At 42.2% G+C, this 13,615-nt stretch overlaps 1 protein-coding gene across 1 annotated transcript in view; it reads right to left on the bottom strand.

The window, feature by feature from the left end:
- WDR37 (WD repeat domain 37) overlaps window positions 1–13,615 on the bottom strand; it is a 249,220-nt gene that overhangs the window by 192,675 nt on the left and 42,930 nt on the right. Inside the window, 3 exon segments of the mRNA XM_030198868.1 lie at window positions 1,867–1,931; window positions 2,142–2,237; window positions 11,993–12,089. Of these exon segments, the coding sequence (XP_030054728.1) occupies window positions 1,867–1,931; window positions 2,142–2,237; window positions 11,993–12,089 (258 nt within the window).

Here is a 13,615-nt window from a genome sequence, read left to right as displayed (position 1 = left end):
AATGCAAGATGATGTGCAAAACCACCAAAAATGTCAGTAACAAAAAGAAATAAAACAAAAGGAAGGAAAATACGGTGACTCCTTTGTTATTGAACTAATTTGTTTTTTGACAAGCTTTTGAAGACAGAGCCCTCTTCCTCAGGTCCTTCAAAAGCTTGTCAAAAAATACATCAAGTCAGTCCAACTGAAAAAGTTATCATCTTATTTTCCTTTCTTTTGTTTTATTTCTATTTATTATCTTTAAAGTGGACTAACACAGCAACAACATTGCTTTATCCAAAAATGTCAGTGTTTTTTGCACTGTTCAACACAAGAAATTTGTTTTGTGACAAGTTTTGTTAAAGAGGCCAGTCTTACCATAAACTTTCGTGTCAAGATTACGTCACAAAACTGCACCTTAGTTCCTGCACAGTTTAAACCTAGTAAGAATTGCATGTATAGGTATAGAAGAGTTGTTTCTTTGACAACAGCAATGGAAGGAAAAGATACCTCAAGTCTATTGGCTGGCAAAAGACTGACTGACAGGTTGGAGAGGAAGGAGTGGCTGGTTGGCAGAGAGGAGAGGAGAAGGTTAGGACGGCTGGGGAGAAACTGGAAGAGGGCAGAGTGGGATGCAAAAGAGAATAAAAACAGAAAGCGGTGGTGACAGGCCATGAATTATTTATTATTATTATTATTTATTGCATTTGTATCCAGTTCTGGTTTATAATGAGACATCCAAATAATATGAGGGCAACAAAAACACATGTGCATGGCTGGCTAAAATGTTAATGCAAGTAACATTCACCCATCTACAGCAATATACTAACTAGAGAATGACGGGGACAAAGTTTGTCCCCATCCCATTGCCATGGGCCCAGTCTCCATCCCCACCCCATCAGCTCTGTCCTCATCTGCAGAAGCATCTAACACTTATGATTTTATATTTTAATCTTTTTATTGAAGTATAAAAAGGAACAATATTCTGTGCAACTGTTGTTTATAAATCACAAATAGAAACGAATAACAAGCAACTATAACCAATCCACCACCAACCACCACCCTCTATCCTTCCAACCCCAACGATAGCTGACTTCTACTATCCCAAGGAACCCTAATCCACCCTGTTATATTGTCCATGGGTACAAAATACAACTCGTTCTGTAAGCCTAGTGGGGGAGATACATGCCCTATGAAGTACTGTTATGATTTTGTAATCTCTGGATGAATAATAAGGCATCAATAATCTCAGGAGTCAGTCAAGTTCTCCTGTCTTCCACAACAGAAAATGTCTTCTCGGAAGATGTGCTGGTAGCAGGAATGCACAGGATACCCCGTGCAAATTTTGATAGTTCTGGCCACCATTTTTGCTTGTTTTTCCGAAAAATGAAAACACCGTCTTCTGCATCACTCGAACATAAATAACTGTCCAATTCATTAACAGCCTTCAAAGTAGGGAATGTCACAGGGACAAAGTTTGTTCCCATCCCCCATTCATTCTCTAATACTAACACAAGTTGTGTCAGTTTTGTGTTAAATGCATAATTTATAATCAATTAGCAAAACATACCTACAGAGTAAGGCAAGTTAACACATCCTGTACATAAATGTATATTTTAAAGCAAGGTGGCAAGACATGTCCCAAGTGATAAGGTTGATCTGCACTAAGAATATTTGCTTTACCTGCTATATACACAACAGAATGAAATTTGCACAAGCTTTATATGCTACTGCTTGTTTGAAAAAAAAATGTTCAATATTGAAACTTTCAAGAAATGTCTTTACAGACACTCCATAGCGAGAGCCTTTCATGTAGGGTTCAATGCAGCATTGTCAGAAACCACCAAGCAAGCAAAACTTCTAACCAGAGAAACAGGGAATTCATACCTTGCTAGTAGAAGCTTTGTAAGTTGTTTTCAACTTCTGAGAAAGCTGACTGGTACTGTGGCTGGCTGTTGAGGCACATAAGAATCAAAACAAAGATAAAAAGATAAAGATTATTCTATTATTAACTATAGTTTACATCAGTCTACATATCGGATCCTTAATCCATTAAGAAGGATGCATTTATAATTCCTGATATTTAATGAAAGTTGATCCTCTAAAGTAATACTGCTGAAAAATAAAATATTTGGTGCTTTTCTTTCAACCGTTTATCTTACCTTTTGTTTTCAGCTGACCCTTGCTTAGTTCTGCTCCTTCAATTGTCTGCCCTTCTGCTGCCAAGCGCTCATTAAGGGTATCAATTTCTCTCCGCACTGTAACCATTAAAAACAAACACCAGATATGCCAATGCTCAAAAAGACCACCACAGTCTATGTAGGAATCCTTTTACTAAGGCGTGCTAACTGATTTAAGAGGTCTTTTACTAAAAATGAGTTTGAGTTATCTGCAACATGGCCCATTTTATTCCTATGGGTCCTGCTGCAGATAACGCAAGCTAACCTTTAGTAAAAGACCCCCTTAGTACATGCTAACAAATTAGTGTATGTTAAGTGCCATGCAGCCTATAGAAATACAGTGAACTATGCAGCATGTAGCATGCACTAATCGCTAGGGCACTTTAGTAAAAGAACTCCTTAATGAGAATTTGAAAATTAATTTGACAACTCCCCTAATTGTTCACACATTGAAAAAAGGTTTTTGAAAACAATGGCTGCTATAGATGTGACAAAGGTACTGATTTATTTGGAAAAGTGGACAAAACTAGCCTGTACCATGCAAGTTAGACATGTGACTGATCATAAACTATTTAAACAGCTCTCCAAAAGCAGCTACTGGGCTTGTATCTTCAATATTTCTAAGATTATAACCCAGACAAAATCAATGACTAAAATGTTCTAAATGGTGTCTCTCAATCAAGAAGATAGATTACCTGATGCATATAGAAAGAGTTCTGCCAGTGCAGACAGCTAATAAAAGAAATGTTATAAAGGCAAGCTGTAAGACATACTGTCCAATTAAGATGGAGAACACAATATTTCTCTTAATAATCCAAAAACAAACGAAATCACTAACTACCATCCAGTAGCATCCATCCCGTTGTCAAACTGATGGAAAGCATGGTAGCCAAACAACTTACAGATTATATAAACAAAGTCTCAATATTACACAAATCACAGTCAGGTTTTCACCCCCTCCACAGCACAGAAACAGTACTACTCACTCTCCTAGCCAAATTCAAGCAGAAAATAGCAATAGGCAAAAACATTCTCCTCCTCCAATTCGACATGTCTAGTGCATTCAACATGGTAAACCATAATATATTAGTAAGATTACTAGATAAATTCGGGATCAGTGGAAACATACTAAGCTGGCTCAAGGGTTTCCTAACCACAAGAACATATCAAATAAAATCAAACTCAAACATATCATCACCGTGGAAAGCAGACTGTGGAGTACCACAAGGATCACCGCTATCATCAATCCTCTTCAACCTAATGATGACACCACTAGCCAAGTCCTTATCCAACCAAGGCCTTAACCCCTTCATCTATGCAGACGATGTCATAATATACATTCCGTACAAATCTAAACTGACAGAAATCACCAACGAAATCAAGATCAGCCTGAACATCATGGACTCTTGGGCAAATGCATTTCAACTAAAACTCAACAAAGAAAAAACACACTGTCTCATCCTCTCATCCTTACACAACGGATAACCCCACAATTATCAACACCCCAGATTACACCTTCCCTATCTCAGACAGCCTGAAAATCCTCGGCGTTACAATAGACCGCAACTTAACACTAGAGAGCCAAGTGACCTCCACAACAAAGAAAATGTTACAATCAATGTGGAAACTCAAACGCGTGAAACAATTCTTCCCGAGAGAAACATTTTGCAACCTGATACAAATCAATGGTACTAAGCCAGGTAGACTACTGCAATGGAATTTATGCAGGATGCAAAGAACAAACATTAAAGAAACTTCAAACTGCTCAAAACACGGCAGCTAGGCTTATCTTTGGAAAAACGCGATTTGAAAGCGCAAAACACCTCCACGAAAACTACACTGGCTCCCAATCCAATAACACATAGCTTTCAAAATCTGCACTCTGGTTCACAAAATTATCTACGGTGAAGCCCCGGGATACATGACAGACAATCGACCTATCAACCAGAAACACATCCAAATCAACACGAACGTACCTAAATCTGCACTACCCAAGCTGCAAAGAACTCAAATACAAATCAACTTACGCGCCCAGTTTTTCCTACAAAAGCACACAACTGTGGAACGTATTACCAAAAGCTGTGAAAACTATGTACAACCACCTAAACTTCCGGAAAAAAATAAAAACAAACCTTTTTAAACAGGCATACCCTACTGATCCAACATAAATGCCTGATCTCTGCAACACAACAAAACTAAAGTACGTAATGGACATAACACAACTCTTCCGTTGTACGATTCAATAATGTGGCTGTACCACATGAACTCTATCTAACCACTATCACTTTGTATTTGTTTACACCAGAGTCTGCAAACGCCTCTCCGGTACTATGTAAGCCACATTGAGCCTACAAATAGGTGGGAAAATGTGGGATACAAATGTAACAAATAAATAAATAATAAATAACTAGGAAAGAATTCCATTATTGATTTTCAAATAAAAAGAAAAAAAAACTTGGAGAACCTTGGGTATTAAGTCACAAGTATTTATTTAAAATCATCAGCTTAAAAAAAAAAAAACCTTCCTTATATAGTGACAATATTCAACGTTTAAAAAAATAATTAACACTTTCAAAAAAATAACAACACTCTAGAAACTTATGTAACTGATTTCTGCTTAACTATAATGGAAATGCTACACAGAAAAGGGGCTCTGTGCCTGCCAAAGTCCTGAAGTTCAGCTCAAATCAGGCACTGAAAAATTCAAAAAATCTGTCCACAAAGGATCCACTAAAACTGTTGAATCAATCTGTTGCAATTAAGGTCTTTTCAATAAATCACTCGCATATTCAGTAGTAAACCTGAACCTAGCAGATCATGATTGTAAAGTCATAACTCATAGAACTGTGCAAAAACATTCACCCACAAAAAAAGGGGCTAGTGAAGTTTAAACTCGCAATGCAAAAATAAATACTCCACTTCTCTCCTCCCCTCACTCCAGGTAAAACGTGTTCAAACCTCTCCACGCTGGGGCTTCTTCTTAGCGAGGAGTGACAGGAAAAGTAAATACAAAAACGAGCCACGTGGAGCTTTAGCGACACTTTCACAGTACAGTGTCGCTAAGGCTCCATGGGGCTCCTTTCTTCTATGTCCCACCCTCCCTGACATGCACTTCCCATTGTTGTACAGGGCGGAGCTCCACTACACTTCAGGGATGTGTCAAGAGTAACAGGACAAATTCCCACTTCTCTAAACTGAAGGATGCTTTTAAGCCTGAAGGAAAGGGAGAGCCTAGAGAGGACATTAATTTTGATGGACTTAAGAATTTAGAATCTATGTGATCAACCACCAGTCTCGAACCAAATTCCAATACACCCACTATGATTAAAGCAAAGAAACTTACCTGTAGCTGGAGTTCTCAAAGGACACAAGGCCGCTTATTCTCACGTTGGTGACATCATCCAACAGAGCCCTGGTGTGGACACTGATTCGCTAGCACTATAGAAAGTTCTAGCAGCATCCCACCGTGCATGCACTGGTGCCTTCCCACCTGACGCTCAAGCGCAGATCCCTCAGTCTGGTGAAAAGCATTAAGAGCACAACCAAAAACTCCTAAGGAAGCTGGGAAGGTATGTGAGAATAAGCAGCCTGCTGTCCTTGGATAACACCAGCTAAAGGTCAACTAGTGAATACCTTCCCTTTAGGAAACTACTGAAAACCCATCTATTCAGACAGGCATACCCGAACGATTTGTCCCTACCATAAGCAAACACAAGGAACCCACCCTATTGACCAGTTCATCTAATCATCAACAACAATGACTCAGAAATATCTCCTTCCAATCCTTCTTACCTACATGCTCTTCCCCAACTTCTCCTTTATTGTTCCATCTCCTTACCTCTCCCCATCCTCTCTCTCATACCTCTTTTATCCCTTGTCATTTGTCCTATCACATACCTCCTTTGTTGATTATGATAATACAGATTGTATTCTCTTGTTACTATGTAAGCCGCATTGAGCCTGCGATGAGCGGGAAAGCGCGGGGTACAAATGTAATAAATAAATAAATAAGCAGAATTTGCTTTCTCTGAGGAAAGTACGACGCGTTATTCCCACATGTGGGAATCCCTAGCTACCAGGCTCACCGAAAACAAGAAAGCTAGGATAATGGAGCCTAAAGCCTCAATCAACCTGAAACTATATATATACTAGGTGTAGGTGCAGCCTGGAACAGAATAAAACAGGGTCTAGGAGGGTGGAGTTGGATTCTAGAAACTGAACAAATTCTGCAGAACTGTCTGTCCAAACAGACTGTCGCGTCAGGTATCCTGATCCAAATAGTAGTGGATATTAATGTGTGGACTGAAGACCACATTGCAGCCTTGCAAATCTCCTCTACGGAGGCTGATTTCAGATGGGCAACCAACGCAGTCATGGCTCTAACATTGTGCACCGTGACATGTCCCTCAAGAGTCAGCCCTGAATGGACATAAGCAAAGGAGATGCAGTCTACTATCCAATTTGAAAGTGTGCATTTGCCAATGGCCACCCCAACCTGTTGGGATCAAAAGAAACAAAAAGCTGGGTGGACTGTCCATGAGCTTTAGTCCGCTCCAGATAGAAGGCTAAGGCTCGCTTGCAGGCTAAAGTATGAAGTACACTTTCACCAGGATGGGCATGTGGTCTGGGGAAAAATGTTGAAAGAAAAACTGACTGGTTAAGATGGAACTCCAACACGACCTTAGGAAGGAACTTGAGGTGCATGCGATTACTCTGTTGTGACGACATTTAATATATGGTGAGTGAGCTACTAGGGCTTGCAGCTCACCGACTCTGCGAGCTTAAGTGGCCTCCACTAGAAATACAACTTTCCAGAGGCTCAAAAAGGAGCTTTCATCAGCTTGTTGAGGACTATGTTGAGATCCCATGACAACTGGAGGTTTGGTAGGAGGCTTTGTCAACAACTGAACTTCTCCTGAAGTGAACTAAAAGGTTGTACAGAGATTAACTCACTTCCTACATGCTGATAAGCACTAATTATACTAAGATGCACCCTTACAGATTTGGTTTTCAAATCAGACTCAGAGAGGTGCAGGAGGTACTCAAGCAGTTTTTGTGTAGGGCAAGAGAAGGGATCTAAGGCTTTCCCTCACAGCAGATGGCAAACATTCTACATTTAAAAGAGTAACACCCCTTAGGGGAGTCTTTCCTAGAAGCCCGCAAGATTAGAGTTCTACGCTCAACATCCAAGCTTTGAGGACCAGAGATTGGAGGTTGGTATGCAGAAGGGGCTCCTCGTTCTGCATGATGAGGGTCGTAAAACAGTCCAACCTCCATGGATCTTCTGAAGACAACTCCAGAAGAAGAGGGAACCTTATATGTCGGGGCCAATGAGGAGCAACCAGTATCATGGTGACTTCGTCTTGCCCCGACTTTCAGCAAGGTCTTCTCTATCAGAGGTATAGGAGGATATGCATATAGAAGTCCTCTTCACCAATGTAGGAGAAAGGCATCTGATGATAGTCTGCCATGTGATCTGAGCCTGGAGCAGAACAGAAGGACCTTGGTGTTGAGACGAGTTAGCAAAAAGACCCACTAAGGCGGGTGCCCCACTCTCGGAAGAACTTTCTGGCTATGCCCATGTTGAGAGACCACTCGTGCAGTTGCAATATCCTGCTGAATCTGTCCGCCAGGCAGTTGATTTTGCTGGGAAGGTATATTGTACAGAGGCTCATTCCGTGAAGGAGAGTCCACTGCCACATATTTACTGCTTCCTGACACAAGGGGTAGGATCCTATACCCCCCTGCTTGTTGACATAAAATATCACAACCTGGTTGTCTGTCTGAATTTGGATAATGTGGTTTTGTAGTCAATCGCTGAAAGCCTTTAGAGTGTTCCAAATGGCCCATAGCTCGAGGAGATTGATTTGAAGATGAGCCTCCTGAGTGGACCACTGACCTTAAATGTGAAGCCCATCCACAGGAGCTCCCCAACCTAGGCAGAATACATCCTTTGTCAACACCTTTTAATGCGGTGGAAATTGGAATGGAAGTCCCAGAGTCAAATTGGACTGGATCGTCCAACCGAGAAGGGCGTGAGCGAACTCCAGCAGGACGCGAATGACATCCGTTAGGTTCCCTGTTGCACAAGACCACTGGGAGGATAAGGTCCACTAGGCCCTGGTCAAATGGAGCCATGCCAATGGAGTGACATGCATTGTGGAGGCCATGTGGTCCATCAGCCTCAACATTTGCAGAGCTGAAACCCATTGCCTGCTGCGGACCTGCAAGGAAAGCGCTACCAAGGTATCCACTCTTGCTAAAGGAAGGAAAGTCCAAGCCTGCACTGTATCTAGCAGGGCTCCTATGTATTCCAATTATTGTATTGGATGGAGATGGGACTTGGAATAATTTATAACAATCTCCAGTAGCTCTAAGCACCTGAATACTCAATTGCACTGACTCGATTGCCCCCTCCTGAGATGTATTCTTCACCAGCCAATCGTCCAGATAAGGAAACACATACACTCTCTGTGTAGATATGCTGCGACTACCACCAGGCACTTGCTGAAAACTCTGGGGGCAGATGCTAGGCCAAATGTAAGAGCGCAATACTGGAAGTGGCATTTCCCCACTCAAAATCTGAGATACCTCCTGTGACTGGAAAGAATCGAAATGTGGGTCCAGATATCTTTAAGTCCAGAGAGCATAGCCAATTGTACGGTGCCCAAGGAAATCATGCTGAACTTTTCTTTCACTAGAAATTTGCTCAGGGCACTTAGGTCTAGGATGGGCCGGAATCCCCTTGTTTTCTTGATCACAAGAAAGTACCTGGAATAGAATCCTTGCCCCTCCTCCCCTGGTGCTACAGGTTTGACTGCTCAGGCTTGCAGAAGAGCAGAGATTTCCTATACAAGTACTTGCTTGTGCTGAGAGCTGATTAAGATGTGCTCGTTGGGCAATTTGGAGGCCAACTATGGTGATAAAACGTGAACCTCCTTCTGACCGGTAGGTCATCAGGAATGGATACTCTTTGTGTGGCTATGCTCTGCAGGAGCCAGTCAAAAGCCCGTGTCCTGCTTTGATTGGGCAGCTGGCTGGGATTTCTGGGGACGGGGACCCAGAGTTGCCTGAGTAGATCGAGCAGAAGGCTGGTACCTACACCTTTGAGAGTAGAAGGACCTGCACCTCTGCCCAGTCAAAACTCTTCTTGTTAAAGAAGATGCATTATGGTGAGAATACTAAAAGGAAATTCCCTCTTCCTGTGAGACTGTCATTGGAATGCTTTTTTGTTTCACTTATATATTCTGATATTTGTCAACATTTGCTTATTTCTGATCTAAAGAAGAAGGGTTACCTTCAAAAGCTAATGGAAAAATGTATTAAGTTAGTCCAATAAAAAAGGTATCATGTTATTTTCTTTTCTATGTTTTGATTTATTATCTAGACTTGGAAGAGCAGGACGGAGGAAGATATCTATGCTTTTGAGAGTAATAGGATCTCCTTTGCTCTCCACTCTGGTACCTCCTAGAAGAGAAGGCTGGGTTGGAAGTAGACCTGGAGAGGGTTTTAAGAGTGTCACTATGTTACTTGGTTATGTTAGCAACCTTCTGAACCTTATCTCTGAAGAGATTCTTTCCATGGCACAGCACATCATCAGCAAGCTCTGAGGCCCTGAGCTAGACAAGTTCCTGGGAACCAATACCCAGAGCAGAAATTCTCAATGCTGTACCGAAAATATCATAGGTTGCTCGGACCATGTATTTTTTCATACTTCTTCACCTTTTCCACTAACAAATTAGTTCCTCTGCCTTCACCTGAAGGTAAGTGTCTACAAACTCCCCAACACTGCGCACAATGTTCTACAAGTACATGCCCATGAAGAGCTGATAAGAAGCTGAAAAAAAGATTACTATGTCTGAGCTTCTCTCCTGTAGTGGAATTCAGGAACAAGTCTTGAAACTTTTGGCACTTTTGATGACTAATTTGTCTTCCATGGAATGGTGAAGAAGCACCATGGAATCTGGGAGACTATACATAGAGTTGACCTTCTTATTAATAGCTGCTACAGAAAGGTGGTCTAAAGGGTTCTACCACATTCTCATTTATATGACCACCAGGATTCTCCAACTGGGCACCGTCATAGCATCCTTTGGAGGGGGCGTTGAGGAACTGCAGGATGTCCAATGTTTCGGCCCTGGGTTCTTTTCCATCCCTAATTTAAATGGAACTTCAGCCATTTCCCTTACAAATTCAATAAATAAGAACCCCTCTAGTGGGGACTTTCTTCTCTCATGTGGGGTCTGATTATAGGCCAGTTGAACCCTCTTCAGAGAAAACATCTGTAAGATCCAGAAAAGTCTACACAGAAGTCTGGGTCTCTGACTGTCCCAACCTACTGACATCATTGTTGGGCTTTGGGCATGGGCTCTGACACACCAAGGGTTTCCAATACTTAACTGTGAGAGTTTTCAGGACCAGTTGATGTCTCCCTGAACCAACATCAATAGTGTCAAAGCTGCAGAATCATGCCAAGCAAAGAAGTGTTTCATCTGTTCATTTTATCTCCTCATGAACTGCTCCTCAAGGGCTGCTGTCAACAAAGGCATAGCCACATCTTTCTGAGTCACCTGGGGAGTATTGGAAGCCAGATCGTGCATCCTTGGAGGCTGTTACACCTCCTCTGGATACTGAGAATGAGTGGTCCTCATGCTGAAAGCACTTTGAAAATACCACCGACCTCAGTGCGCTGCTACTCTTGACTTCATGCTCTGATAACACCACCTAACATCTGGCATCACAAGCATTCTGTGTCAATGACGTCTAGGATGAATCCTTCCATTTCTTTGGGTGGGACTCAGATGATCAATACTGATGGCCTTTCTCAATGCTCAATGTCAGGTGAGTGCTGTACTCTCAATACCTATGCAAACCTAGCATCAAATGCAGCTTCAAGACCCACAGAGACTGATACTTCTGATGCCAAAGTCTATGGACTTGGACTTCTCAGCACCAAAAATGTTTATGCCGCTTCTCTCAACCACAGAGACCTCTTTTGAACAGCTATGAGTATAATTTACGATGAGAGGGATAACAGTTAGGATCCAAGCACTGCAGGCTCCAGTTATGGGTATATCTAATAGATATGGTCCTGTACTTCTTAAAACCATTGACTTTCTCTGGGACATATCTTGCCTGGAAAAATAGCCTGTGCAAAATCAAACAACCAGGAGACCAAGATCCTCAGTGTGGAAAAAATAAAGGAAAATTGAAAACTTTAAAAAATCTAGGACACTAATGGGAAAAAGGTACCACACAACAGCAACAGAACATGAAAAACAACTACAAGAAGTGCAGAAAACAACATCTTGAGGTGAGCTCCTGTGATGCATGTCCAAACAGCTCCACAGAAAAATAAAGACTGAGATGGTCCCACAAGACAGTAAGGTGGGAAATGGTGTGCATGCACAGTGGAGCAAATCTAAAGCTTCAAGCATATTCTAAGCTGGAGATGCTCCTTATATAGATACTGTCAGTAACGTCATCCATACTATGAAGACTCGTGTCCTGTTTTGTCCTTGGACAAACACTAATTCCCAATTTTCCTATGCCTAAAATGGCAAGAAGAATCTTCAAAATCATTTTAAGTATTTATTTAACCTGGGAGGTTAAACAGCTGAGAAATGAAAAAGGTAACTTTATGCAAGTCTCTTTTTAATCTGTTGACTAATTTAAATTTTGTAAGCTCCAGCCTGGTCAGAAAAATCCCATATGTCATAAAACAGCATCCACATAGAAATTTTATATAATGTGCCCCAGTCCTTTTATAGCATAGCAATTTTTAAAGCTAACACTTTAATTAACTGTATCTTTTTTAAAACATAAATACTCACATTCCAAATTTTCGATGTACAGATTCTCAAACTCTCGTTCTATCTGCCCAAAAAGCTCCAAAAGCGTATTCCGAACAGCTGAAGGAAGCTTAGAATCCTACATGATCAGAGAATGAAACAATAAAAAGATTATGGTGTTACTGCTGAAGCTATGAGGGCCTCCCTTAAATTTTCCAACAGAAACATGAAAGGATTTCTTTTTAAAGCATATTTTGTAAAAAGCAGGATAGCCTTTTTGAGGCTATATCCACCTGTTTGTCTATATGCATGTGTGTCTTTGCATTTGCACATTTACAGAGGCTGACATAGCATTAAGGCAACAGCCAAGTGTTGGAGCCAAGGAAGGAGCCCAGGTCTCAACATCCAAGGAAGATGACACAGCAGCCTCCCCCTCAAAAAAAGCTCCTCTTGCCTGCCACCACACATACATTCTCAAAGTAGGGGTCATTCCAAGGCCCAATGACAGCAATAGTACCATAGATGTTTAAAGACTCATGGGACCATCAGAATATGTTCCTCTCCCAGACCCCTCCCCCATCCATAAAGGAGGTAGGGCATGAAAGAGAAATAGCGAATGCTACATACCTGTAGAAGGTACTCTCCGAAGACAGCAGGCTGATTGTTCTCACTGATGGGTGACGTCCACGGCACCCCCTCCAATCGGAATCTTCACTAGCAAAGACGTTTGCTAGCCCTCGCGCCGATGCGCATGCGCGGCCGTCTTCCCGCCCGAACTGGCTCGTGTTCGTCAGTCCCGTATGTAGCAAGACAAAGACAAGGGAAGACACAACTCCAAAGGGGAGGCAGGCGGGTTTGTGAGAACAATCAGCCTGCTGTCCTCGGAGAATACCTTCTACAGGTATGTAGCATTTGCCTTCTCCGAGGACAAGCAGGATGCTTGTTCTCACTGATGGGGTATCCCTAGCCCCCAGGCTCACTCAAAACAACAAATATGGTCAATTGGGCCTCGCAACGGCGAGGACATAACTGAGATTGACCTAACATCTTATTCAACTAACTGAGAGTGTAGCCTGGAACAGACTAAAAAATGGGCCTAGGGGGGTGGAGTTGGATTCAAACCCCAAACAGATTCTGAAGCACTGACTGCCCGAACCGACTGTCGCGTCGGGTATCCTGCTGCAGGCAGTAATGAGATGTGAATGTGTGGATAGATGACCACGTCGCAGCTTTGCAGATCTCTTCAATATTGGCTGACTTCAAGTGGGCCACTGACGCTGCCATGGCTCTAACATTGTGAGCCGTGACATGACCCTCAAGAGCCTGCCCAGCCTGGGCGTAAGTGAAGGAAATGCAATCTGCTAGGCAATTGGATATGGTGCGTTTCCCCACAGCCACTCCCCTCCTGTTGGGATCAAAAAAAACAAACACTTGGGCGGACTGTCTGTTGGGCTGTGTCCACTCCAGATAGAAGGCCAATGCTCTTTTGCAGTCCAATGTGTGCAGCTGACGTTCAGCAGGGCAGGAATGAGGACGGGGAAAGAATGTTGGCAAGACAATTGACTGGTTCAGATGGAACTCCGACACCACCTTTGGCAAGAACTTAGGGTGAGTGCGGAGGACTACTCTATTATGATGAAATTTGGTATAAGGAGCATGAGCTAC

The sequence above is a fragment of the Microcaecilia unicolor genome, chromosome 1, assembly GCF_901765095.1.
Source record: "Microcaecilia unicolor chromosome 1, aMicUni1.1, whole genome shotgun sequence".
NCBI classification, from domain to species: domain Eukaryota; kingdom Metazoa; phylum Chordata; class Amphibia; order Gymnophiona; family Siphonopidae; genus Microcaecilia; species Microcaecilia unicolor.
Note: the sequence above shows the minus strand (reverse complement) of the source record. Positions and strands in the feature narration are given on the sequence as shown.